A 27,036-nucleotide genomic window follows, 5' to 3' on the forward strand; every position below is an offset into this window, starting at 1 on the left:
GATACTACAGATTTAAGTAACTTATTCAGAGGTAGAACTACTACCCAGAAAATATGGTTGCCTAGTTTCAGAAGAGGTTTCCAGTCTTGCTATACACTATAATTTGATCACTAGCAGCAAAGGGGAAATTTCCTTTCTCTTCCATTGTAAAAATATAAATATACACATTACTTCGTGATATTTTTATTCCAGCTATAATACTTGACAATTTGCAAACAACACGTTTGAGGCACCGATGCATTTACCCAATTATAACATAGTACATTATGAATTATGCCCTTTCTTTAACTTACAAAACACAGTACGTTATATCAATATGAGCTAGCTTAAATTATTAGTTCTTTGATAGTACCTACAATACACCCACTCTACTGTCAGGCTTCTTAAAGAGATGAAGACTTGCGTGACGGAGATTTTTACAAGAGAATTCAAAAGAACTGAGAACTAGTAAAGCAGGCCTTATGTTAATGGTAATCTCCCAGGGAACGTGGTGGTCTGACCTATAAAACAGCTCGATGCTCTGGATAAACAGTATTAGCAAAGCAGAAATTGCAAAGCCGTTGCCTCACATGGGCTCTGGCCCCCGTGGGGAGCAAGAACACGCCACACGCAGGGACCTCCGGGGACGTGTCCCCCCATAGCTGGGACAACAAGCACTGCTTATGGGAGCTGCTACAGCAGCCACCAAGAGGCAGATTGTCCTTTCCAAAACTACATTTATCAAGATATAGACCTCCCTCTAGTCAGTTTAGAACAGGCTTTGTAAATCAGCCAAGGCAGACAGTCCCGACACCATGACTTCCTTGGAACAACTTCATTCCGTTTCCTGTTTTTCTGTCTCTGAAACCCCAAGCACTTTCTATTATCTTTGCGCTGAAGTGCACCAGTCGTGAACCAAAACGACATTAACTATTGTTCTGTGATGTAAAAAAAATACAGAGCCTTCTCCCCAAGAGCTGCCGACACCCCATCTCATAAGTGTATTTAACTTTTACTCCGCCAGGGATGCTGATGATAGGATTTCAGTGACTTGGTAGGACAACAGCTCTCTAACCACTATAGCACTATCTTTCACTCAAGTCCCTCCAAATGCCATTCGGTGTATGTGACAGAGCAGTTCCCGGAGGCTGCGGTGCTGCTGCCTGCCTTGCCCTGGAATAATGAGAGTTCTGGACGTCTCATCTGGAAAGTCAACCTTGCAGTGCGCTCAGTAGAAACCGTACGAGCATTTTCAAGAGTTTTATGTGCAATCTGCCATTTGATAAATGCAAATGTATTGGAACACTTACACCTCATCCTTGGTCTGCAAACATACTGTATCACACAGAAACAATATGCTCCTGCACTTCCTTGCTAATAATGCTGAAACATAAACGTGCCTCAAGAATAAGAAAAGCCATGGTGGATTCTGCACGAAGGAGTCAATTGACCACTCTCCTCAACTCCTGCCTTCCTCCCTGCAGATATCATCCTAACAAAGTAAACCGTATCTTAAATCTATACTTAGAACCCGATCTTCTCAGAAAGGTAAAAATAAATAAGATTTCATTTCCCCCTTTGGGGAGCACACATGCACAGAAACAGAGATAGCCACAAGAGATTTTGTTTGTTCCAGCTCTAAATTTGGAGTACGGAGGCCAATAAAGCACATATCCCATTTTGATTAAAAACAGCATCAGTAATATTTTCTCACTGGCCTTGATGCAGTTATTCCTAGCTCATGGAGAATTCACCTGTAACAAGCTGCAAAAGCAGTGAAATTTTTGTGGGTGCTACCTGTAGGGAACATTATTCCCTCTCTTCTTTGAAGGCCCAAAGGAAGAACGTTTACACACTCAACCTAGAAAACTTATTATTGTTCTCCTAGTACCACTGAGATGATCCAAGATAGATATTGTTCTGCAGTGGGAATTCATTGCAGCAGTGGCTGGAGGTAACCACTGGGAAGATAAAGTGGTACAAATTCAGTGGGACTTGTATCAGCACAAGTTTCTTCTGGAAGGAAACCAGGGCAGACAGCTTAACCCTCTCTTCATATCCCACCCTACTGCACTCATCGATGTCTTGACCGCCCCCTCCTTTGCACTCCCCGCTCTGAATCCCAAAGGTTTTCAAGGTGTTCGATGTGTATTGATTCCATAAAGCTCCCAGAATATATTATGTATGAGACTGACATGCTAAGGGCCTGGCGATTCTGCATTGTTTGATCTTCTGAAATCTCTCGTTTGCATGAATATGGAAAAGTTCCTTTTTGCTTGCTGTCCATTGATCCAGACATTGACCCTTCTCTGTGTGCATTTATCTCCGATGATTTAATAATGAAAAAGACCAATAAACTGAGGAAAGGAAGGAAGCCCCTTTAGGGGGACCTATTGCCATGGAAACGTGCCATATGTTGTTCTTGTAGAGAATGAATAGATCAATAAGGGCTGCAGCTTCCAAGTCATCATGAATACGTTGCGGAATGTGAAGGACGAAAGCCTAAAGACATGCATAAGTTGTGACATCAAGAAGTTCAGGCCCTGGCCGATATCCAGCATCTCGGATGACTCAAATTCAAATGTTTGGGCAGCCTGTTCGAAAGGTGGATCTGCACCAGGGAGTTCTGAATTGTCTCAATGAGCAGCGATATTGGGCCAAGGGCTTGATTTGCACCCAAGGATACAAAGGAAAGGGAGTGTGTTTTATTTCAGAGCGTGCAGACTCCAGTTTCTGGGAGGCATACAGGTAGAGATTGCAAAGGCTACTTCTCTGAGCCTGATCTTTCACCTTCACTTGCCAGAATATTAACAGCAACTCACACTTACAGGATTCGGTGCTGCACGTACAAACTTTACTTCTATATAGATGATACAGATACTAGTTCAGTGTAAATGCTACTGTGAGAGCGGCAGAGGACACATGACACCAACTGACGTAAGAGGTATTTTCCACCAACTTATCTTCTCAGTATGTTACAAGGATGACAGGCCAGATTCTTAACTATTTAGTACTGATATGGCTCTCTTGACATAATGTGAGTTCCCATGAGATGAGGATGTCAGCCTCACCACTAGGAACCCAAATTTACTAAAATTAAACACTAAAATACAGCAGAGAGATGGCATGAGTCACATAACTACATCAGAATCGCAGTTGAGAAAGTGGGAGACATTGGAGGGGACATTTCTCGGCTTTCTGCCAGCTGTTCTCCTTTGGGTTGACATATTTATGCCCTCATGCTCTGCAGTAGTCCACAAAGAGGTGACAAACACATGCGGCAGGTAGCTAAGTCATCTGCCAGGCTGAGAAAAAGACTTCTAGCCATCTGGGCTGCTAAAAATGTTCCTCCTAGGTGTTGCTGTGCCACAGCTTGGTGTTCATTAGGAATCACAACTCCAGTCTCCCCAGATGGAAAGCGGTCTCTTATTACAACATCTAGGCTCTCAGAGAGGCTCCTAGAGACCCAGGTTTGGGGTACCCACCACAACCTTTGAGCCCCGCACCACCAGGACAACCGTCTCTGCAGCAGGTCGCCAGTGGGCTTAAGCAAAGAAACAAAGATCTATGTCATCTAGCTGAGTAGCTGGCCAGTTACATCCGGCTACTTTACAATGAAAGACCAAACAAAAGAGGAAGAGCTTCCTGTGCCTGAGAATGGATCAGACCTGAGCCTGATCCAGCTACATGAAGCAATTTACTCAGATACACCTCTGCTTGCAGGATAAGGCACACGTGCTCTCTCATATTGTCTCTTCAACTTTTAAACTTACCAGGATTTATGTCTGAGATAAGCAACGGCATCTGCCAGACTTCAGCACCCATGCACGCTTATGCCTACCGCTCTGCATGAGCCCTGGACGTGCCAGATGGGGGCAGGGGAAAAAAATTTAACCTTTCTCACTTAATGGCAGGATGAGAATACAAAACGCTGCGAGGGAGAGGCAAGAGAAAGTAGTGTGAGGCTTTTCAGCAGTCTGCTGGAATGATCATATTCGAAGGCTCAAAACTTCCTAAACCGCATGCTCACTGAGGAAAGAGAAAGCCGGAGTGACAGAACATTTCCCTGCGTGTCCAACAAGGACACTTCACCACGGACCTACTGGTTGTGCAGCACAGGGGGAAGAAGACCTGGAAGAGAGAGTTCACTCCCCATTTATACTCCCAAGTCACGTGTGTTTTAGTTTCAAAATCAGAAAATACTTTTCCTCCCCAAGTCTCTTGCTGCTAACATCAGATTCTTGTTTGCAATGAGTTATTCAGGCTGGATTGGAGCACAGTGAATCCTCAAAAAGACTAATGCTGCTGGGATCTTGGGGTTATTCAGGTATCTGAGACCCCAGACAAGAGATGAATCACCTTCTAAAAATGCAGCCGTTAAGGAAAAAAAAAAAAAAAAGTCCAATTGCCTCTGATTATTTCAGGTCTCAGAAGAAACATACTGTGCTGAGGTTATGCTTATCTAAGGCATCCACGTGAATCCACTATCCGCTCCAAACATCGGATGCTGAATTAATTACTGCATGTACTGAAACACTACGTAGCTCACAAGAGATATTTTTCCTTTTGACCTCAAAATACTCTATGGCAGGTGGCTGAGTCTCACCATCAGCATGCGCCAGCTGGGGAAACTGAGGCACGGAGCCACAGTCATTTGCTAAGTGCCTCACTCACATGCAGGTCCAGAGAGCCCAGGAATCCTGACACCCACTCCAGTGTCCGGAGGACACTCGGCTCACAACTCGGCTCCACAGAAAGGCAGTTCCTTATGCAAGTAGCCGCTGTGCTCCAAAGACCTTTTCGGTTTCTGAGAAACTATTATTTCTTGTCCCCACAAATATTCCTGCATTAAACTGACTGAAATGAGGAAACCCAGCAGAAGATTAAGGGCAGCAGGAGACCTGGGGAAAAATGAGGACGACTTGGTGCATGCTCTGAGACAGAAGACTCAGAAACTCTGGACATTTAAAATACATTATCCCCTAGAAATGCTATGGTCAGACCCACTCTTCACGCACACAGGATGCTTTGAATCACCAATTATACAGAATATTGAAAATTCAATGGCTGGATTTGGGGTGTCAGATTGGCAGGAGCCATTCTGGCTTTTCACCCTCTGTGTGGCATGGAACACGCTACGTAACTCTCCTGTAAAAGACGCAGCTTCGAAGGGATCTGGGCAGCTTCAGTGAACTCATATCTTGGCTTTTGCCAGCACCCAGGATGTTGATAGACCCCTCCTGCTCTTTCCAGGACATGCTGCAAATTTCTGTTGCACATCTATGTGGTGTGGTGGGGATTCTCCGTTACCAAAGCTCTAACCTGTGTTGCAGGGTCTCGCGGTCCGCTCCAGCAATTTGCTCCAGCCAAGAAACCTTGAGCAAGTTAATTGCAGCCTCTCCTCACCATTCTGAATACCCGTTACAATCAATGGGAGTTTGCAGAATACCACTCTTTAAAAAACATACAAATCGCTGGTTGCAAAACACAGCAGCTTGCTGTAACACTAGGGTAACGTCTAGCACTGCTCCTCCAATATATACAGTGCTTTTCTGCCAGAGACATCCAGACAAATAGTGATGGGCACCATTAAAAAATGCTTAGATAAATCTCTTCCAATATGGGCTGGGCTTGATCATCACTATTTAAGTCAATGGAACACAGCCATTGAGCCCTGGGGGAGCAAGTGCCAGCCCTCAATAATTTCTTTGATTAATTGTTCTTGGGAAGGAAGAATTCATTAAGCATTCCTCTCAGCAATTATAAATAACTATATTTTTAGAATGAACAACCTGCCAGAAACAAGTTGTTTCAGAAACATATTCAGATTGATGCAGCCCATTTTCCCTCAATCCATAACAAGGAGGCTCCAGTCTGCCCAGTTCCCATCGTACCTAGAGGGACGCTGCAGAAAAAGGAGGGACAGTCCTGTCACCGAGGAACTACTTGTGCTGCCTCCACAACTCAAGTTCGGATTCAGTGAGCAACTTGCTAGAAAATAATGTCGTTTCTCTGTGTATTAGTTTTCCAGGCATAAAACGGGAATATAAATCCTTGCTATTTCACAGAAATATTACAAAGCTATTTCTATAAACAGTTGGGACAGTGAAGATACGATAGTCATGAAAACCCAATAAATAATGAAAAATAAACCCCCTGTATTTGCACTTCAGCATCAGGGCTCAGACGTGCTACAAACGGAACGTGAAATAACATTATCTTTAAAGATTTTTGGACGTATGATCAACATCATTCCCACAAAATTCAGGTATAACTGAAATACACAAGTAGTTTTGTTGACACAGTAAACAATTACCAAAAGGAAAGCGGGACAGGTAGCTACACCAAGGCAGTGATATTTGAGCACTTTCCTGCCTATTTAAGGTGCAGATTCCGCTGACAAATGAGAGGTAAGTGATTACTTTAAATCTACCTGATCCCGTTTTAAATTTTAAATCCCCGTACTTCAAGGCAGGAACTCATCACAGAGCTCTCTCTATTTTTTTTCCTCTTTTGGTGAGGACAGGGTCTATCTGTGCCCAGAGAAGCGTGTACAACTGCAAGATGAGCAATAGCACTTTGTGGATGCCACAGCCCTTCTCCCCAATCTAGAAAGATGTACTTGTCCCCAGGCTGGAAGAAGAAACTCCAAAAGAACCTGAGCGTGCTCTGGATACTGAAAGTTACAGCCACAGAAGACTATTCCAGATTTTGGTGTCTTAAAATAAAAGACATGTCTTATCCTTTGCTCGTGGCGCCTAGAGGCAAGTCAGTTCCCCGCCCTGGTTTGGGGACCCAGGATGGCAGCAATGCCTCCGTGTATTCCAGCTTTCCCAAGACGCAACACAAGAACACACTCTCAAAAGCCCTTTTCTCTAAAATATGAAATATACTTGTCTTTTTTTACATCTACACATACAGGACCCAATTTCAAGGCCACTGTAGCAGGCACTGACTTAACCTTTGATTTTGGCAGGAGCAGGGATGCACCAGCATATTATGCAAATGGACTGGGAAATGTGCACTTCAATAATGCTTGATTATGTGATTTTAATGTTTTTCTTCTTTTTAGTTCATCTAGTCCTTCTGTTGAAGATTAGTAGCAAGGCAAAGGCTAGGGTTTTCCTCTGTGTTGTTTCAAATTCATCCCACCAGAAATATACGTGATATGACTCAGCCCAACTGGCTGGCACTCCACGGGAAGGCTGAGAAAGAGAAATATAAAGATGGTTGAGTGCCGAGGGTACCTGGAAAAAACTCTGCAAGTCACTCCAGCCAATATCCGCAGCGCTCCCTGGTTTCAGAGGGGAACAGCACAAGGTCTTTCGCTGGAGTTCAGGAAAAGCAGATAGCAGATTAGCTCTGTTCTCAAACATTTGAGCTCATTAGATATTCAGATCGTAAATTAGGGATCTCCTTTACAAGAGAGATCATTGAATCAGAAATAGCTGCTTGGTAGGCAAAGAGCAGAAAATTCAGCGCTCTGAAATGCTTCCACCACAGCAAGAGAGAGCTATCCTCACTAAATCCTGCTTCGAAGATCCATTCTACAAACATCCAAATGTGAACGTCATCTGGCGTCTCCCACTGCAGTGCAATATGAGCAGGTCTCGTACAGTGCTAGACGCAGGGCCCATATGTGCCTCACAGGTACGTATACAGGACAGACAGGCCAGAAGTAGCTCCGAGGACTAAAACTGGTTCCCAGTGTCACCCCCACTAGCTGCGATGGAGTCTCACCAAGGAATTTGGCTCCATATGTCTACTGATAAAAAGTCATTTCAAAGAAATGATGACCTATCCTTCTGCATCCACAAGAACGCCCAGATATGGAGAAAAAATTTTACCCAGCACTGTAGCACAGCTAACACTGGGGTGAAACACAGCAGCAACGCAGTACATAGCAGAACATACGACTACTGCTTCAGGGCAGGGTATGACTAAAAAGCACATCATTTAAACTGTGCTAAAATTACAGCGTTATCTGGCTGCCTATAAGGCTAGCAGGCTGCTCTGTCAACAGCCATGGATTTTGAATGATCAGGGTAGTTCATATCACTAAAACCTACTTCATGTGGAATATTTTCCCTTCTACTTTCTGAGCTAACCAGGACCACATATGTTTTTCCTTTGAAAAAGAAGTTTTCAAAGAGCTTGTGAAGAAGCCTTTCCCCTCCTGTAGGAAAGCTATGCTCCACCTTTAACCGTTCCAACCGGACATACGGCTGACCAGATGTCTTTTTCCCTAACCGGACTGCAGATCCAAGTATCGGGCAGGCACGAGTTGCTGCTTATCTGTCCTCACTTGAAAGAGGTGCTCTTTCCATGGAAAAAAATCCTCAGCCACAAGGATGTGCACAGCAAGCAAGGCCTAAGGCTTATTTGTGGGCCAGGCTGAGGAAATGTGAATGACTAACGTCAAGGCATCTTGTTCAGCTCTTTCACAGCTTGTCTCTGCACATCTTATCTAAGAAGAGTGGAAAGAAAAGCTGATGGCCTGCCATTACTGAGAAAATGTGTGTGTGATGATTACACTAGAGGAAGTGTTTAAGAACAGCTCAGCCTTGTGAACATAATATCCTAGAACAGCTGCCAAGTCCCAGAGGGGTTACATCTCCCGACTCCCCAAGTCATGCATGACTGATGTACATCCATGTCTCCAGCAGCTATTGCTCATGGATACACATTATCTCGCATCTCTACGGACGAGCCAACACCTCCGTCATGTCCTATTCACCATGGGGTGGTCTGCCCTGCAAAGATGGTTGTTCTCCTTGGGAGACTGAGCTTTTGAGAAACACCACTGGTTTTTTTTTCCCCATGCCTTTAAATTTCAGACTGGAAAGACATCTGAAGGGTTTTAGGGTGGGAGCAAGAGCAAACAAGAGGTAGTGGTGGTCTGGACTTGGGAATCACCATCCTGTGGTACAGGGAGAGTGATCTTTGTACAGATGCTTGACACGCTCAGCTCTGTTTTACTCGTCTCACAACCACATCACTCACAAGGTATTGTATTATAATATTAGATGCACCCCCGATGTTATGTATTCATTTCCGAAGCAGATTCATTTGCACACACACAACACATCCACCCACATGCAGTGATGGTTAGACAGACACAAAGCCATCAAGCAGCCAATTATTTGGGATGGGAACAGCTTGCATTAGCTCATGATGAAGCTTAGCCTTAATTCTAATGAGCTAGAAAGGCTGGGAGCTGTGCACTGCTCTCCTGACTGCGGATCTCAGAGCAGGGCAGATGATGTCAAGGCAAATATTTTTTTTTGTCTGCAGTGCAGATTTTGCTGGGTGAATTTACTTGCAGATGAGGCTTCCAGATCCCCTGTTCAAAGGCAGGAGCCCTAGGCCATACCTACATCTGCCACTGTTAGCCTGAATTCCTCTTTGTGCTGAAAAAGAAGCACACAAGCAGCAGCACTGCCCTGGTTTGGAAGTAACCTTTGGCACAACTTTCAATCAATGTGTGTAGCCAAGAAGCTGGAGGAATTTGCCCCATTTGGGTGATGGCTCAGGAGCAGATGACAGAGGAGTGCCTGTGGTGCTGAGGCAGCAGAGGAGCCCAGTCACAACAGGAATACACCCAGAGAAGCTCAGGAGTAAGTAACCTTACATGAGGTTTTGCAAAAGTGAGGACCAGGACCTTTCCAAATGCAGTCGGGGTTGAGCCAACAGTCATTGCCAAATCCGGAGTTCAAGTATGTGTTTGACCCAGGCGTTTGTCCCAGCTCCCAACTGTGGAACAAGCCTAGTTGCTCTCTTACCATGGCATACAGAGCGTATCACCTTAGCCATGGCTGGCATGACCTGAAGCACACTTGTCTTTGCACTAAAAGCCAAGGGTCACAACAGATTATCCAAAAGATTGAACATTTGGTGAGCTTAGACGCCGTTTTCTAAAGGTGCCACACCACAGAAAAGGACGAACATCTTGCCAGCTCCTGTGCCTGACCTTTTATTCAGGAGTGTTTGCATAAGTCAAGAAATCACATATTCCCAAAGAAAATAGTAGCACATCTTGCAGTACACGTGACCGGTGAGAGAAAGATGAAACATTTTCCTTTTAGACCATCTTGAAACTCCATGCAGGGGCTGTACCATTCTCATTTACAGATACAAACCATAAAATCCATCTTGTCTCTCTCCCCATGCAGGCCTTTTTCTATCTTTTTTTCCAGCCTAGTTCTAAACGTGCCCCACAATACAGCACCATACGTACTGTACAAGTGTTGGTAACCACTTCCCTTATTAAGACAAAAGGACCAATTATTCATAAATCACTTAACGGTATATGGATCTACTCATTTTTGCGGACCTAGCAAAGAAGTGTAACCAAATCTACAGCAGCACACAGAAAAGGAAAAATATGAAGAAATTCTCATGAAACTGCCTTATAGATATTAACCACACCCTTGCTGACATCTACTCTGGCATCTTCTGTTACGTTAAAAGATTTCAGACTTCTACAGCATCTTCCATGGCCCCTGGCAGCACCATCACCCCCACACCCCCGAAAGCTGGAGAAATCAAGGTACAGAGTATTCTGTTGAGGATGGGTCGTAGGGTCAAAACTAGATGTCTGATCTGCCTTCCAGTTTGTCCTTCTATCCCTTATACATTGCGTATAATTCAAAGGATATCTGCAGCTAAATGAGCATGGAAGAAGGATACAAATGGTTTGTACAGGCATTAAAGAGAACAGACCATAATCTGTAGTCTAGACCGCTCCTTTCTCCTGCCGTCCCCACAATTCACAGAAAACCAGGGACGGAAAAAAATATTCCTCTTGTTATGAACCGAAGTACAACTTGTGTGTATATTAGTGCTTTAAAACACCAAGCATCAAGAATTTGTGCTTAATGAAAGCAGGTTTGCTATTGTTAAAAAGGCTGCATAGTTTCAGTCATCATTATCATTTCTGTTATCATATTTGACTGTTGGGAGAGCTTGTCCAAAGCCCGACACTGCCAGAAAACGTCACCTTTGCACCGCTTCACTCTGCCTAATGCAAGTTCTGCTTCTCTGCAGAGAGCCAAGATGTCACTGTGCTGGCTCAGCCCACACCTCTGTCCCCGCACCGTCCCCCCCAGCCCGGTCACAGACGTGGACAGAGAGGGGAGAACCCACGGAGCTTCCCCTGTCCCCTGGAGACACGCACACACAGCTCCTTTGCGGATGAGACATTGCACGGGGTAACGATGATGTTAGCGCTGCGATGAGTTAGCATCGCCCTGAAATCACGTGCGAAGCAACGGCTGGGAGGAAAGGACTTATTAATGTGGAGTCCCCGAGTCTTTGGAATGCAGCTGTTATCTCACTCGCAAGCTTTGGAGCGCTGATACCTTTGCAAGACATTTCTTTCCCACACCCAGGCAAATCTGAATGCACTTCACTAGGATTTCCATCCCCAAAACACAGAGATGGTGGAACTGAGCATCGGACTGTCCCAGCGCTCAGCAGCTCTGACCAGGAAAACTGAATCCCATCAGAGCTCCCGTGCACACAGTCTCATTGGAGCTGTGTATACGGATGAGGAGTTACTCAGTGTACAAGTATTGATTTCCTGGCAGTCACAAGAACCCCAGGCACAGCGGTGAAAAGAAAAAAAAAAAAATAAAAAGGACTTAGAGCTGCTACACTACAGTCAACTGGCAATCTGCAGCACCTCTCCTGCCTCTAAGCTCTTTAACAATAGGTGCATAAACACAGACAACCTCTCCATCCAAAGAGGCAGAGATTTAAATCCTTAATTAGCACATTTGGACGAGTCGCCACGAATGAGATTAGCTTCTGCACATCGCTGGGGAAGCAGTTGTGCCCTTCTAATGTCCAAGTGGTGGGGCCTCGAGCTGACCTTGGAATCCCCCTGCGGATGCTCATCTCTCTGCTCTCAGTGGCACTGTGCTCCCTGGCTGCATGCAGCAGCTCTTCAGGAGTCAACAGCCCAGTTTTACTACAGCCTGGTGCTAATACCAGGCACGGGGGGACCATATTTGATGTCAGCCGCTATGAATATACTGCATGGAATGAAGAATTTCAATTTGTAAAGGGACTTCCCAGGTAGCAAACCATTCAACAAGGAAAAGGGGCAGAAAAAGGTCTCTGCGATAGCGCCTTGTTAGCCCAGCACACTTCTGCTCTCTCTTCTGTGTTTCTCAAGTCCTCGTGGCTTTGTCTGCTGACAAACCCCTGGTTTTAGTGCTGTCAGCACTGCAGAGCTGTAGAGCTGCACAGAGCCAAGCTGCGTTCTCATCTGCCTTGTGCTTCACCAAAAAAAGCAAGGATACCTGAGCAGTTCTTGCTGCTTGTAATATATAAAGCAGCTTTGATTTGGAGACCCCAGGAAGGATTTGCAGTGTTGCTTAGTGAAGAAGCCTTGTCCAGACTTGTAGGCTGAAAAGCAACTGTTTTACAACCGTCTCACTAAGAAATGCTCAGATAACGTGGGAGTGAGCACTGTATTGCTGCTAGATGAAGAGGCTACCTAAATGCTTCAGAACGGAACTTGAAATTAACTCCTATTCACCAGAATGACTCTTCTTAAGCACAAAGTAAATATCATGAAGTCATAGATCACCACATAGCAAAAAGGTAATGATGTCCCCAGCCGGGCGCTGCCTGACTGGAAAGACGGCTGTGGGTACCACACCTGCATATGGGACACTGGGAATCTGTGAAGGAGAAGAGGACGGAGGTTTCTCCACATGGAAATAAACCCAAAACCATGGAAGGGGCAGAATAGCATTTGTCAGAGTTGGTGATTTTCTTAATTCTTCCTTTTGCCTTGAGGTCTGCAAATCGTCTCACTTCTGTGCACACAGAACAGCCCGGACCTTGTTCAGCCACAGGCCTCGTGCCATAAACATTCAGGGGTGATTTTTTTAATTTTTTTTTTTTTTAAAGTTCCCAAAGATAAAAAAGGACCTGGCACCTTTCTTTTTGAGTGACATTCATCTGTAGGTAAATTGATCTAATAGCTTGTTAGAGTGCCAATTAGAACCAACAATAACTCAATTGACCTATAACTGCCTTGGCACCAACGCAGCTTTTAAAAATAAGAGAAAGGAAGAAATCTGTGCTCTGGCAGAGATGAGAGCCCAGATAGCTGGTTTCAAAAGCAAACTGAGGGATTCGTGGGCTTGTTAATGAGATGCTCATAACACATCAGAAACAAAGACAAATTTCAATGGTTTCAAGCTAAAATGACACTATGTTATCTGCAGACAAAGATCACTCTTTTATCTGTATAATAAATGGATTTCAGTGCAGCAGCAGTGACTCTACAGCAGAAAAAACTCGGTGCGACAGAAAGCGCTAGCACAGCTACCTAACCAGAATAACACTGTACCAAACATTTAAGTTTACCTGCTTACCATAGTACTGAAAATTCCGGCACTGATTCTGTGTGTGCCTGCCAATAAACACCTTTAGAAGACACGTTTTTCCCTCAGATAAAATCTGGTTTGCACTAATGCAGTGGAGACTGTGCTTCTATACAAATTCATCATTTTAGATGTCTAGCTCCAAGGACTGAGATATTTCAACTTCAAAAAATTTTTAAAAATGGGTAGAGTTTGTCTAAATATTGCTGGCCTGGTGATGTTCAAGGGTGGAAAGCAGGATCATGTGGAAGGGTCTTAAATTACTAGGCAAAATGATCCATTCTTAAATCAAGAGGGAAAGCAGGGACCGAGAAAACTGAGATTGTTTGAAGAGTCAGAGGGACGATAGCAACTAAGAATATCTAGAAGGAGAGGAAACTAATTTGGGGAGACCCACCCAGAGGAAAAAAAAACAAACGTGAAGGATAAGGATAGAGATTGGCAAGAGAGGAAACTGGACTAAACAAGCGCAACATACTGAAACGAGAACATGGGGAGGGGGGTGGAGAAAAGAGGCATTACTAAAAACCAAGGTGAGAATGAAAACAGTGACCAGCTGAAAAGCTTGGTGTTGGGATCTAGGACCAGCTGGAGAAGAAACCTGCCACGGGAAGCCCAGAAAATGGAGATGGGACTGGTGGGTTAAGAAACACGAACTTTTGAAGTGAGGGATGGAGAAAACAACAGGTTGGAGAGAGCAGGGCTGAAGGCGTCATGCTTAGTTACTGAGAAGAGAACAAGCAAGAGTTTGTAATAAGCAGGATATGTTTCCCTTCGAAGCCTGGAGAGTAACCCAAGAATCTGGTGCACTGTCATTCTTTTGCTGTAACTTCTTGCTACGGCCATTGCTTAATTCAGAGCAGAGGGCAGTGCAGCGTATCCTCAAAAAGATCCCTACCTGCTAACGAACCCAGAGATGATATTATGATGAGGACGAGGACTGATTTCTTTTTTAAAACCGTAACAACTGTACAAAGCCACTGTATTAATAATTAGACTGCAAAGTCAAAAGTGGAGGTTATGAAATAGCAGGACAGAGGTTAGCTGTACATATATATTGTGTTACAGTCATTACATGATGCAAAACAGTTCTTCCCATAGAATCCGGGCCTCGTTCAAGATGAGAGGAAGGGCTCGAGGCAGATGTGTGCAGGAAAGAGATTTTCTATAGGAGCTCATTTCTTGCACAATCTGGAAGGTTTGCAGTAAGAGATAAGGAACTGCAGAACGAGATGTGATGGCTGAGGCAGATGAGCGGTGCCCTGGAGATTCCATCTCTGCCAAAAAGTTCCTGCAGAGGTGTCAGGCGAATCGCTCAATCCAAAACTGTAATTAGAACAATATTCTTAGGTGATGATTAAAAAGAACACTATGTCATTGTTTACAGCAATGATTTTTTTTGCTATAAACAGATAAAATAACAAACAGAGGCTTGGGAAGAGGGTGGGTGGGATTGGCATGTCTGTTTCTCAGTCTGGCTGCTCACCAAGCTAGCCTAAGAAACGGTCCAAATCAGAACGCCCCAATCCTCTTCAAGCACCCATTAGCCTTAAAACAGGTAGTTCTCTCTGCGCCCTTGTCTCCTGGGTCACAGGGATGTCTGATTCCTTACTGAGCACCCACAGAGGCAGAACTCTGAACATTAGGTACACCGCGTAATGCTACGTACTCTGCAAAACAGGTCCTCAAATTGACTACACCAAGTCGATGAATGTTTTTGACCTTAATCTCTAGGAGTCTGTGCCACCTCGCTATAAAATGGGGATGATGGTACCGGTTTCCTACCCAAGGTGTCAGGAAGCGAAATGGACATTTTTTGCTGGTGTGGTTGAATATTTTTTAAGTGCCAAAGAAAAAAATAGACCACAAGGAAATTAACCTGTATTTTTCAGAATATGATCTGAATAAGATGAAATAAATACAAAGAGAGATGGAGAAAATGTTACATAGTTTTTCACAAAGGAACCATCCCTGTGTGCACTGAATGAGACATGGGCTTCTGTGGAAGAGATAATGTGTTCATCTATTGGCAGAGATTCGTACAAAGGGCCTGAATTAAGTTTATGCAGAAAAACTTAATCACAGCACCTCTTTAAATCTCAATGCTTGCTTTAGTACTTTTACTCCTTCATCTCTTGTTCCTCACGTGAACATACACAAAAACACCATAATAATATATGATTATAGTCTTAAAACATATTCTGATGATACACTGAGGTGTTTCATTTCCTGAGGCCTTCCTGTTTTCAAACGCTGCCCTTTGTAGCATCTGAACATGTCTCATACAAAAAACTATATCCCCACATTGATTGTCTAGTGTGGAATTTTTTTATCCTTTGCCTCATGACATGTGAACCAGGGCATGATGTCTGTGATAACCGGCCTATGGATATGGACAGTATGGCTGCACTAGTTGGGTCCCCTTAGTTCGTGGTCACAAAACCGTGATGCTTCTCCTGATTTGTAGTCCACTAAAGGCAACAGAGGTCAAATCCGTGCTGTTTATTTGGATAAGCTCGAGACATGGGCCCATGCGAAACTCATGAGGTTCAAGAAGGCCAAGTGCCAGATCTTTTAAGAAAGATGGGGACAGACTTTTTAGCAGGGCCTGTTATGGTAAAACAAAGGGTGATGGTTTTAAACTAAAGGAGGGGAGATTCAGGCTGGACATGAGGAAGAAATTTTTTACAATGAGGGTGGTAAAACACTGGCCCAGGTTGGCCAGAGAGGTGGCGGATGCCCCATCCCTGGAGACAACCCAGGCCAGGCTGGACGGGGCTCTGAGCAACCTGAGCTGGTGCAGATGTCCCTGCTCATGGCAGGGGGGGCACTGGGGGAGCTGGGAAGGTCCGTCAACCCAAACTGTTCTATGATTATCCTTCATGTTATTCCTGTTTGGATCCCCTTGTTTTGCTTCAGCAAAACTGCCCTGGGAATCGGCAGGAAAAGTCGTCTGCAGTAAAGACAGCAAGATCTGACTTCAGGAAAGCATCTCCCCTTCCTCAGCTACCAGTGTCCTCACACTATTTTGAGGCAACCACCATCAGCATGAACAAGAGAAGAAGACAGCCAAGTCTACGACCTGCCTACCAATGAACCTGTGCCCGATCTACCCTTTGTGTTTGTTTCTACTGACAGGCACAGGTTCCGCTACTAATGCAACTGTTTCCCTGACCTTCAGAGGTTCCACTGAACCAGAATTTCAATTTGCTGTACATAAGGCTCACACAATGCGTAGCTTTCATTTTCCTTTGCTATGAGCAGTGGGCAAGTCACAAGATCGGGGTTTGCCACTGTGGGCAGCATCTGAATGCGGGTGGGCATGAAGGGAGGCTGACACGAGCAGCAGGATTCTGGGCAGCAGGCAAAGAAAAGGGCATTATTGTCTGAGAGCAGGGACAGCAACACCCACCAAATGAACTGCTGAAGGCCGTGAGCAATGCTGGACACTTCACAAATTGTTTATCCTTCTAATAAAATAGTGCAAAGCTGACGAATGAAAACAATCTCCACAGACGGAGCAGCACTCCATGAGGCACTCTGGAAATCAGTTCTGCTCAGGAGAGCGGAAAAGGTAAACAGGCATCTTCCCTATTTCTGCTCTATCCCCCCAGTGCTATTTCATTTAGTACTGTGATTAGTAAACTCCCCCGATTCCCTACAAGAAGGCAGTCTGAACGACACTGCCTAGAAGTCCGGACAGGAAGGGAAGCAAATGATTTTGTTCTTCAGGAATTCCCCGACTTTATACATCGCACTCGAGCGTCTATTTCTTTTGGTGCCACAGAAACCTCCCCAGGTTCCCAAGCAGATAGGGGGCTCTGGCGGAGGAAGCAAATGCAAAAGGGATCTGTTTGCAGACAAGTGTTATAACTAAGGGAGACCAGTGAAAAGAAAAATTCTAAAATCTGAAGTTGGGACTGTTACTGAGTGGAATATTTTCCATTGTTTTCCAGGAGACAGCCGCTTCTCTTTTCTGTGAAGAAGTTAATAGATTACTGGGCAGTGAATAATGTGCAGTTCTATTTACATCCACTGTTTGGACTATTTTGGTCCTTCAGATAGTGTATCTGTTCTCAGGCCTTTCTAAAAGCAGCATGCTACACTTTTTTGCAAGCAATTCTGGATAGCAGCGACAACCGATATGTTTCAGTCAACTACATACTAGATAGATCATTGTTTGTCTGGAATTTTTTGATTAAACCAATTCTACTGGATCAATGCTTCCTCTAAGCAATAAGTTACAATTCTACCTACCCGGTGAAAAAGCTTTCAGAGTCACAGATAAATCTCGATCTAGGTAATAGTCTAGCTCTGCACGGATGTGCCATCAACCACAGATGCAAATAAGCAGCTGGCACATACATCTGCACCTCAGCACTGGAGCTGGTATTCTTATTTTCATTAGAAATTGCTAAGATACCTTTTAAGTGCTTCTAGAACTAGTCCACTGCATTAGTCAGGAGTACTCCAGGGGCACTGTGTTTGGTTTTTATAAAGGTCATTTGGTGTCTTTTCCCCTCACAATGGACTAAAAGCAGAAATCAACAGAGCTTTAATCTATATTAATCTGCTTTACTCTTGGAGGGTCATAGATTTGCCACTGAAATTAGCCACATTAGATGCTAAAATGATAATTTAATGAGACTATGATGAAAGCCTCTGTTCTATTCTAAACCAGGAACTCCTCTCACAGTGCAAAGGAGAAGCAGCTCCATGAAGTTAGAGGAATTACACCCATGTCACTTCACAGCAGAGTCAAGCTCCAGTAAATAGGGCTAGAGTGTTCAATCCCAAGCTTCACATCTCAAGCTGTACTGAGACAGAAGCCATGAGGTCTGGAGCTCTACCAAAACACCTGGACATTCACCTCGTTCTCACAGGTGAAACTGGTTTCTCCAAAGAAGCAGAAAACAAGATCTGGGTCTCAATATTGAAATATTAACTTGAAACTTTTACACCAAATGCCGCTGCATGGCTTCGGTGACAGTGCAGGATAATGGAGGCTCGTGCCTCTTACAGCATCCTAACGCTCCAGAGTCTGCACCCATCTGTAACAAGGAGCAATCACGCATTGCACTGCGTAATTTGCAAAGCAGAAAATGAAAGTCCTTTGGGTCAAGGATATAGCTTTTGCAAATATTTTGACAATATCTGCTCTTTGGTGCAATCTGTGGCATTTCAGAGGTCAAAAAATGTTACTCAGATTCATGTGAGTTGTTTCCAAGACAGATGCTTTAGTAGCATTCAGAGAAGGGGGGAATACAAAACCCAAAAAGAATTCGGGGAAGCTCCCACTCTTCTCCTTCAAGGCAGCCGTTGTTCATCGGTCATTTTTCATGGAAGCCCACACGTTTTCTCTAAGCAGCATTCATATTCAAACAGACATGCTGCAAGTGACCTAGAAACAGGAGCGAACAAAGTTTCCCGGAAAATCCATGTACTGACCACACAGCAGCTCCTCCTGCTCTCCTCAGATGTCTCACTGTACAATCAATACCACTGCCCCATCTGATGTCAATATACGGTAGCAGGGAGAAAGCACATATTTGTGCGCTGGGCTTCTAGCATCAGTTTAGAAGAAACAGCAAGAGGGAAGATATCAGCCTACCTGGAATCTGACCCCAAGCAGAGAGCGTCTTGCACCAGGGCACACAGATCCAGCTCACTCTGCTTTCTCTGCACAATTGCACAGCTACGTAAGGGGAGGATTTTATTATTAATACTAACAAGTCACACATGCATTCGTATATATCTGCACACACAGGAACATCTGAGCGTTAGCAGACTCAGTGTGGTCAGCTGGCTTGGGAGAGTCTGGCTCGCCCACGTATTTCATCCCTTTGTGTAAGACTGGGAGTAGCCCTATGGCCAAGTACCTCAGAAATAAAAACTACCTCCTAATTTATTCTGCTGTTTTAAGGAATAAGCACGGGTGCACTAGGAATCTTAAAGAAATAAATTCTTCGGATCATCTCACCTTGGGCAAGGTGGCTACCTCAGCGACTGCTACAGTCCTTTTACTGAAGTTTGCCAGTCCGGCTCTATGCTGAAAATGTAATCATAAAGATGGAATAAATCCACTACACAGATACATAAAAGATATGAAAACGGAACACTACTTTGTCATATATCCAAATACAATGCAGAGATTAAATCCCAAACTCCTTGAGGGTGCGACACACAGGAAACACCTTGCTAGAGTAACCCAAGAAAGCAGAGGAGTTAGTTTTTAACTCCAGACTTGTGGCAAATAATACAAAGACCTACAGCTAAGAGGATGAAATTGGTTTTGTTCTTTATAAAGCTAATAACTCTCGCATTTCACTGTGTTTGTGAGGTACTACTTGATCACTCACAAGAGGGAGGCAATTTTATACCCTTTCCAATCTGGGTTTGAATAAGATTCTATTTGCGAGGACTATGTATCATGATGTAGCTGCTGGAAACCCGCATGTGCTCGGTCAGCTGCGCGCTTGGGACACTCGAATGCACTGAATTCAAACGACAGTGCAGTCTTCCAATTCACGGAGCCTTCTAATAACATTTGTTAATCCAAGCAAATATCAAGGAATCTGTTCAGTGCCAGTGCTGAACCTTCTCAGCGTGTGGACTACTCGCTAAATCCATAAAAGGTAGTGTCAAAAGGTTTGTCGCTTCTGGTTTTGGGCACCCAAATCCACCCTGGAACTCCTTCCTGCAATTATCTTGCTAACTGTGTTTTAGGGAATAATGCAAGGCTTCTTGAAGAGTCCAAGAATTCAATAAAATCACGTAGTATGATAGATACATGTTTGAATAATGTTCTTCTACTGTGTGCTTTTAAATGTGAGACATAAGCCAGTTGTAATTAAAGTCGAAGCAATAAACCTTAGCCGTTGATTGCACTAAGTAATTAATTATTGATTGCAGTACTTTACATACATATTGCAGAGGACAACTCACCTGTGCATTAGACAATACTTTACTCAGAAATACCCAAACACAACCCTTCTGCTACACAGAACTCTACAAAAATTGGCTCTAGGGTTTACAAGTTAATTTCCTTGTTAACCTTCATGGAAACGTTGCTGAGTGCAAGAAAGCCATTGCTTTCATAAAGACAATGTTAACTATTCCCTGTCCAAATGACTTTTGCAAATAAGGATTTACAGCTGTAAAAGAGAAAATCCTTCTCAGTAAGACTCTGAAGGTGTTAAGCTCCTTCTTAATGATGCCGCTATCCCCTGCACGTACCAATTCCCCACAAGCGATGCTGCAGTAAGAAGCCCTACAGAACAGCAACAGCGGCAACATCCTTCCCTAACTCTTGGGGAAGGAGAAAGGAGAGGACTTGGAGGTACAAAAATGGGAACTGAAACATTAATCAGCCAGATCATCTGTTCTGAACTGGAGATGTAGGACTAGTTAAGCAGCAGACACGCTTTTAGGCTTGAGTTGTGCATCAGGTGGAAACATTTTTCCCCATTTGCACTGAACTTATGGAGAGGCTTTCCCTTTTAAAAAGCCAAAGCAAAAGACTGGTTGTTGCTTTAAAAATGCAATTTAAAATTAATGATAGAGTGAGGAATCTAAAATTAAGCTTGAAGAGAAATGAAACCTGCAGACTGTTCAGCTGGAGCAGATCTCAGATGTGTCCTCCAGCTCCTCTGAGTAGGAAATGAATAAGGAAAGTTATGTCTGGGCATGTGCTCTGTGCAGAAAGGTCTGAGATGGACATGGCAGGGGAAGGGGCAGGCCAGGTAGTTTTGAATGGGCCAGGAGGGGGGGATTGTACCTGAAGTCGCTGTAGGGATGGATGATCCAGAACCCGGCAGACTTAACCCTTTCCTGCTCCCTCTCCACGGCCTTCTGGCTGCCAAACATCCTCAAGGAGAATTTGTTGACCCCCGGCTGGAGCATGGCCCCGAACTGCCTCTGAATGAAACCGGTTTGGCCCAGCCTCTGCTCCTCATCTGGGGTGATCTGGTCGCATCCTCCACCTCCTTCCACTTTGATGGAGGTAGAGGAGCAAGCCCTGGGGGGCTGCTGCTGGGGCTCCGGCGGGGACGCCGGCGGTGGGGACGCTGGCAGTCCCTGCTCCAGCTCCCCGCTGCCGGGGGGGCTTTTGTCCTCGCAGGGGGACGCCGGCTCCCCTTCCCCACCGATCAGCCTCTTCTCCTCGGCCGTGTCGTGGAGGTGCCTGCTGGTCAGCGAGGACAGGCTCCCTTTGAAGCGGCGGCAGTCCCCGTTGGTGCTGGTCTTGGCACTCTTGCTGCCTGCTTCCGTCTCCAGGAGGCCGGGGTCCCCCCCTCTGCTGGGGTCTCCCCCGAGCGCCCGGGTGCTCCCAGCAGAGGGCGAGGGCAGCGGCTTCAGCCTGATGCTTTTCCTCCGGGTGTCCTTGTCGCTGTCTTCCTCCTCGTCCATGATCGACGCCTTGGGTCCTATCTGCTGGGGCAGGCTGTAGAGCCTCTTGCGCATGGAGGGGGGCAGCTTGTCCATGGCCAGTGCTGCTGCTGCTGCTCGGTTAGAAGGAGAGACCCCCTCCTGCTCTGCCCAAGGAGGGGAACCGTCACTGCCCCCAGGCCCCTGCCCCCAGCTCAAGGGGCTGAAAGGACCACAGACTGGCGTGTCATCTCCTTACCAGAGTGTGGTATCCACAGGCTCTGCATCCAGACGAGAAGGAGAAAAAAAAAAAAAAAAAAAAAAAAGAAGGAAGGCAAAAAAGCCCCCCTCTTCCTCTGTTGTCCTGATTTGGCTACTTGCTGCTTGTCGCCCCTTGGTGAGTGCTACTGCAATCCCTGTCTGCTCTGATCTGGCGCACCGGGCAAGAAGTCTAGAGGAGAGCCACACACTTCTGGCTGGAAGGCGAGGGAGGGCGGCAGCAGCCGCCTTGCCATGTTGGCTTCAAGATGCAAATGTGCTGGATCTCCCGGCGGGCAGACATCATCCGGAAAGCCAGGCTCAAGCCCGGTTGTCTCCAAACTCCTCAACCTGCCGGCCAATAACACAATGAACTGCAACCTGCAGCAGCCACCGCTTGCTTACATCACTGTCATCACTTATTCCTCATGCAGCCCCAGCTCCTGGGAATATTCATGAAGCGATCCCGTTCTATTGGGTTGCCATAGGAGCGACTACTGCACGCAGGCTCTGCCTACCTGAGCCAGCACCCAGGCTTCTTAAAAGGGCAACGCCTGCCTGCCAAGGGTGTGCGGGGATGGACGGCGCCGCATCACTGCTGCTGCTGCCGGGCTGCAAGCACCGCGGCGCCCTGGCGCTGCACAACTGCTGAGCTAAAGTCACTCGCGGCTCGGCTTTGCTGCCAGGCTCAGCGTCAGCCTGAGCTTAACAGCAAAAATTAGCAGGCAGTCGTGAATTTAAAAATAGCAGCATCATAAACATCGAAATAAAAAAAGACCACGAAGATTGCTTTTAGGTGCTGATGATCCTTTCTCCTTCGGGAGTCGTGGCTGCTTTGTTGCGGATTTGCCTGTGAAGGCACAGGGGGTTTTTGTGGGAAGGGGCAAACCCAAATCTAAAGGAAAAACAGCGGTTCACCTTGAAAATCTCAGCTGCATGCAAAGCAGGGGCTTGGGGACTGTTTTTTCGAGCAGAAGTTTGCCTCCTGGGAAATACGTCGTGGTTTGTACCTGTCTGCAAACCACCGAAGGTTTGGAATATTTCTTTTCCCTCTGCTGCTTTCCTTCCCCATTACACATGCAAACCGCTACTATTTCTCCCCTGCGGGGTTGGATCTGTAGAAGTCATTCAAAAAAAAAAAAAAAGAGGCAGCATCTCCCAGAGCTCCCCCACTTGATTGCGGGAGGCTGGAAGGGGATGGGAAGGAGGAGAGCGGGGATGCCAGGGATGGGAAGGAGGAGAGCGTGGGCTCTCCCCACCCACCACACGGGAAACCCACTTCCCAGTGGGCACCTGAGTCAGCACTTTGTGCAGCTCACCCTCGGCTTAGGGAAAATAACAACTCCGGCTGGGAACACTCCTGCTTCAGGCTGCTGGCTGGGATGCACCTCGTGTAATAGAGGCCAATCAGTGTGGGGGGAAATTTTAAAAAAGGCTAAAAATCAGCTATTTCCCTACCTTTTGTTCTTTGAGAGGGTGTTTTTTGGCGAAAAGAGGTGGCAATCAGTCCTGTCCTATCCTACGCTGTTTATTCTATTATGCTTAAGAAGCTCTTAGACTGATAAACTAATTCAAATTATTTCCTACTGTAAAGCCTTTGAAACCAGTGGAATTGAGAATCTGTTTAGCCATGCATATATTTTTGCATAGGTTCAATATCTGAGGCTTTCTAGAAGGTTTATTGGTTTTATATACATTAAATTGTGCCTCCTAGGAAAAGGAAACCACGTGAACTGTGCAGACAGGCAGGGAGGCTGAACGCAGGCAACAAATGCCCACTGCGAGCAGCAAGGAAATCCTCACCCCATCTCTTCGCTTCTGCTCCCATCAGCAAATATCCACCTTTGCAAACATCCACCTTTTCCTTTCCAGGAGTCACCTGTCACTGGCCTAAGGCAACTCTGCCATTTAAAGCAGCAGGAGGTTACTTAAGCTCTTACTTCAAGGCAATGCAACCATCAGCAGTGATTTCACCACTCAGACAGGACATGCTTCCTCAGCTTTGTTTGCCTGCCCGCTCACTCAAATCCTTTCTCTGAAAAATTCACCTGCTCCTCTTCTCCTCCCACCTCCTGGCACAACCGAGACTGGCTGTGACTCACTTGAAATACTCTCCAGTGAAGCTACCCAGTGGAAATATTCTTTAATATTATTATTATTTTCATCACAACTTCTGGTAGAACAAGCTTTTCTGGGGAAATAAATCTCGATTTTGAAATGCTCCTGTAGACTAGCTCACGTGAACTAAGCCAGTGATAGCATTAAAGATCTTTTTCCTCTTCTTCCCTCCTGCAGACGCTGGGGATGCTGAGGTGTAAGCACTTCTGTGCCTCAGCTGCAATCAACTGCCTTCCAAAAGGATGCATTTTGATTAATGAGGTGCAGAACATCTGAAACTGATGCAGCTTCTTAAACACAATCCCTTATGTTCCCAGAGAATGACAGAGCAATAAAGGACGTGCTCAAAGAATCAAGCTGTTCGTCCTCTTTCAGCTATAGGTATTCTAGCCGGCTCCCGGAAAATACCCACGCTCTTGATTTCCTGGCCTATCTGGGATTATTCTCTGAGCGCTGCCTTATTTGATGACACGAAGAAGATTCTCTTACAGCCCTGAAGTGGGGAAAGAACAGAACGGAGCATCCAAGCAGTAGAATGCTCCTTTATCACTTCTGTAGCTGGGAAAGGAAATTCTCAGGTGCAAAGAGTGAGTCAGGCTGACTAGCATGCTGCTGCACAATCACAGAAGCACGATGATATCCCCATGCCCGCAATTCTGCCTGGCACTTCCCAGCCACCAGTGTCCAGTCGATATACGATGCAGATGATTCCTCGGATAGAGAGGAGGGGTTTTAAGTTATTTTTTTGAGACCACGTTTGTTCACCTTTACGTCTAACTATAAAGCATGAAGTTTCACTTCAGTATCACACCTGCTTTGAGGCAATTTTTCGAGCACATCATTTTAGCAAATACTATAGTCCCATTTTGAAAAAAAAACCCTGAAATAAGAGTGTAAGTGCTGCACTGAATCTAGGCCTTGTCCAGCAGACAGCCCAAAGGGCGTTCTTGGGTAGCCCTGTCTCCAAGCGTGGGTTCCTAAACACTTGTAAAAACTTGGCTCCAGAGTTACAGCAACAACACTCAGCGGAAGTTTTAAAGTCCTTAAAATGGAATGACAATTTTGTGCCCAGAGAACTTGAAAGCAACGATATTTTATTTGAGAGCCTTCCAAGAACTAAGTGCAGGAGGCTGGGAATTATCCTTGTCTAACAGTGTGAAACTACTATCATGGACATTATTTATTGTTGGCACTATGGCAGTGCTTTCCATGTCAGCAAACAGACCTTTATAGGCACATTTTTAGAACATTTCAGAAAAGCTAGGACTGTTGTAGGACTAAGTCTTGCCTATCATTGGCTACACGGTACATTCAGAAAGGGTACAGAGAACCCACCTGCTGTGAAAAGGGAGAAGTGTTTTTGAGGGCAACAATCTCCTTTTTAACGATATTTGTCAGATATCGATCCAAGAATTGGCATAGATACAAAGGGAATGGATTTAGTAGGGAGAATGCAGGTACAGCAGCCAAAGATTAATTTGTTTCTTAGGGGATTTTGCCAGCTCATATATACATATATAAATATGTGCTAATACACTTGGCGCTACTTTAATAAAAATCCAGTGCTGCAATGCAAATGTGAAAAATCACATTCCTAACGAGCTAGGACTTTTTAGAAGACTAGACTGAGAACCATAAAAACTGATATCCTTTAGCTCGGAGTATAGAACACAGCATCACGAGCTTTCTGCATGTTGGCCTGTTACAACCACATTTGTTTGGGTCAGAGTTTCAGTCATCACCCTTGAAAACTTGGATTCTCAGATAAAAAAGGAATCAACAAACGTGTGGTATAGGTTGGAAGAACGGGAGCAAGTCCTTTCAAAGCTGCCTATTGTTCCTAGCAGGCAGCAAGGAACTCATAATTGGCATTTGAAATTCATGAAATATTCAACACTACAAAACAGGGGAAATTCTACCTCAGAGTTTTAGTGGTAGAGTCAGCACTCGCCGTCTCTGCAGCTTATACCATACCTAGAAGATAATAAAGAAATAATCACCATAAATACACAAATTCTATCTCCCCCTCGCCTCTATTAATTACCAAAGTGTGCCATCACACTTGTACTCGTTGAAATTCAGCCGTTTGAAACCTATTTATGGCACAGACAAGAGGGCACCAGAGCATCTGGCCAGAATAAAGAAAGAGCTGAAGGATGGGAAGCGGGATCCATGCTGGGATACAGGAGTCAGGGAGCCAGACCAGAGGGCAGGGGGACAGCGAGGAGTCCCACGGAGCGGGATGTCAGGATGGAAGGAAGAAGTTCTGCTGTGCAAGAATTGGTCTGGGTTGGGTGAAAGAACAGTTTGAAGTCCATCCGTGGGAGCAGAGAGATACTAAACAGATCCCTGATGACAGCAGACTGTGGAGCCTGGCAAGAGAGGCAGCGGCAGATGAGATACACAACAGGACAGGAAAGCTTGAATCAAGCATTCCTTCATTCACTGCAGTGGTAAACAAATCTGGAGCAATCCCACTCTCTTCACCTAAGATGAAAATACAGCACTTGGTGGGTTACTGGGAATGTGCTTATAAATAACAAACGGCTTTGCCGCTGCACTTCAGAAAAGGAAATGTTATCCGAAGAATCAGCCGTGTTGGTTATCTACGGAAAGAAGATATGGACTATGCAGAAAATAAACCTCTGAGGTTTTCAGGATGTTCAGACGTTTGGCAAAAGCTGGTAATCCTCACTGGAGCAAGTAGCTAAAAATCATAGCTAGAAACAGATTGACTAGCAGGAGCATCTCGCCACCTGACCTTTAATATTCCTCACGGAGAATAAAAAACTTAATAGAAATAGAAAAAAAAGAGACAGGTAACCAGGTATGAAGCTATGAGAAATTACACAGAATCTGAGAAGCTGCTGAGATGACAGCAGCTATATGATTTAGCCACAATTACTTTTAGTTTACA

At 45.1% G+C, this 27,036-nt stretch overlaps 1 protein-coding gene across 1 annotated transcript in view; it reads right to left on the bottom strand.

Annotated features, from left to right (window-relative positions):
* HCN4 (hyperpolarization activated cyclic nucleotide gated potassium channel 4) overlaps window positions 1-21,860 on the bottom strand; it is a 93,513-nt gene extending 71,653 nt beyond the window's left edge. The window contains exon 1 of the mRNA XM_065641697.1: window positions 21,157-21,860. Coding sequence (XP_065497769.1) covers window positions 21,157-21,860 — 704 coding nt within the window. The remainder of the gene's footprint in view (window positions 1-21,156) is intronic.
* Window positions 21,861-27,036: the final 5,176 nt, after the last annotated feature.

This window comes from Caloenas nicobarica, chromosome 10, assembly GCF_036013445.1.
Source record: "Caloenas nicobarica isolate bCalNic1 chromosome 10, bCalNic1.hap1, whole genome shotgun sequence".
Classification (NCBI taxonomy): Eukaryota; Metazoa; Chordata; class Aves; order Columbiformes; family Columbidae; genus Caloenas; species Caloenas nicobarica.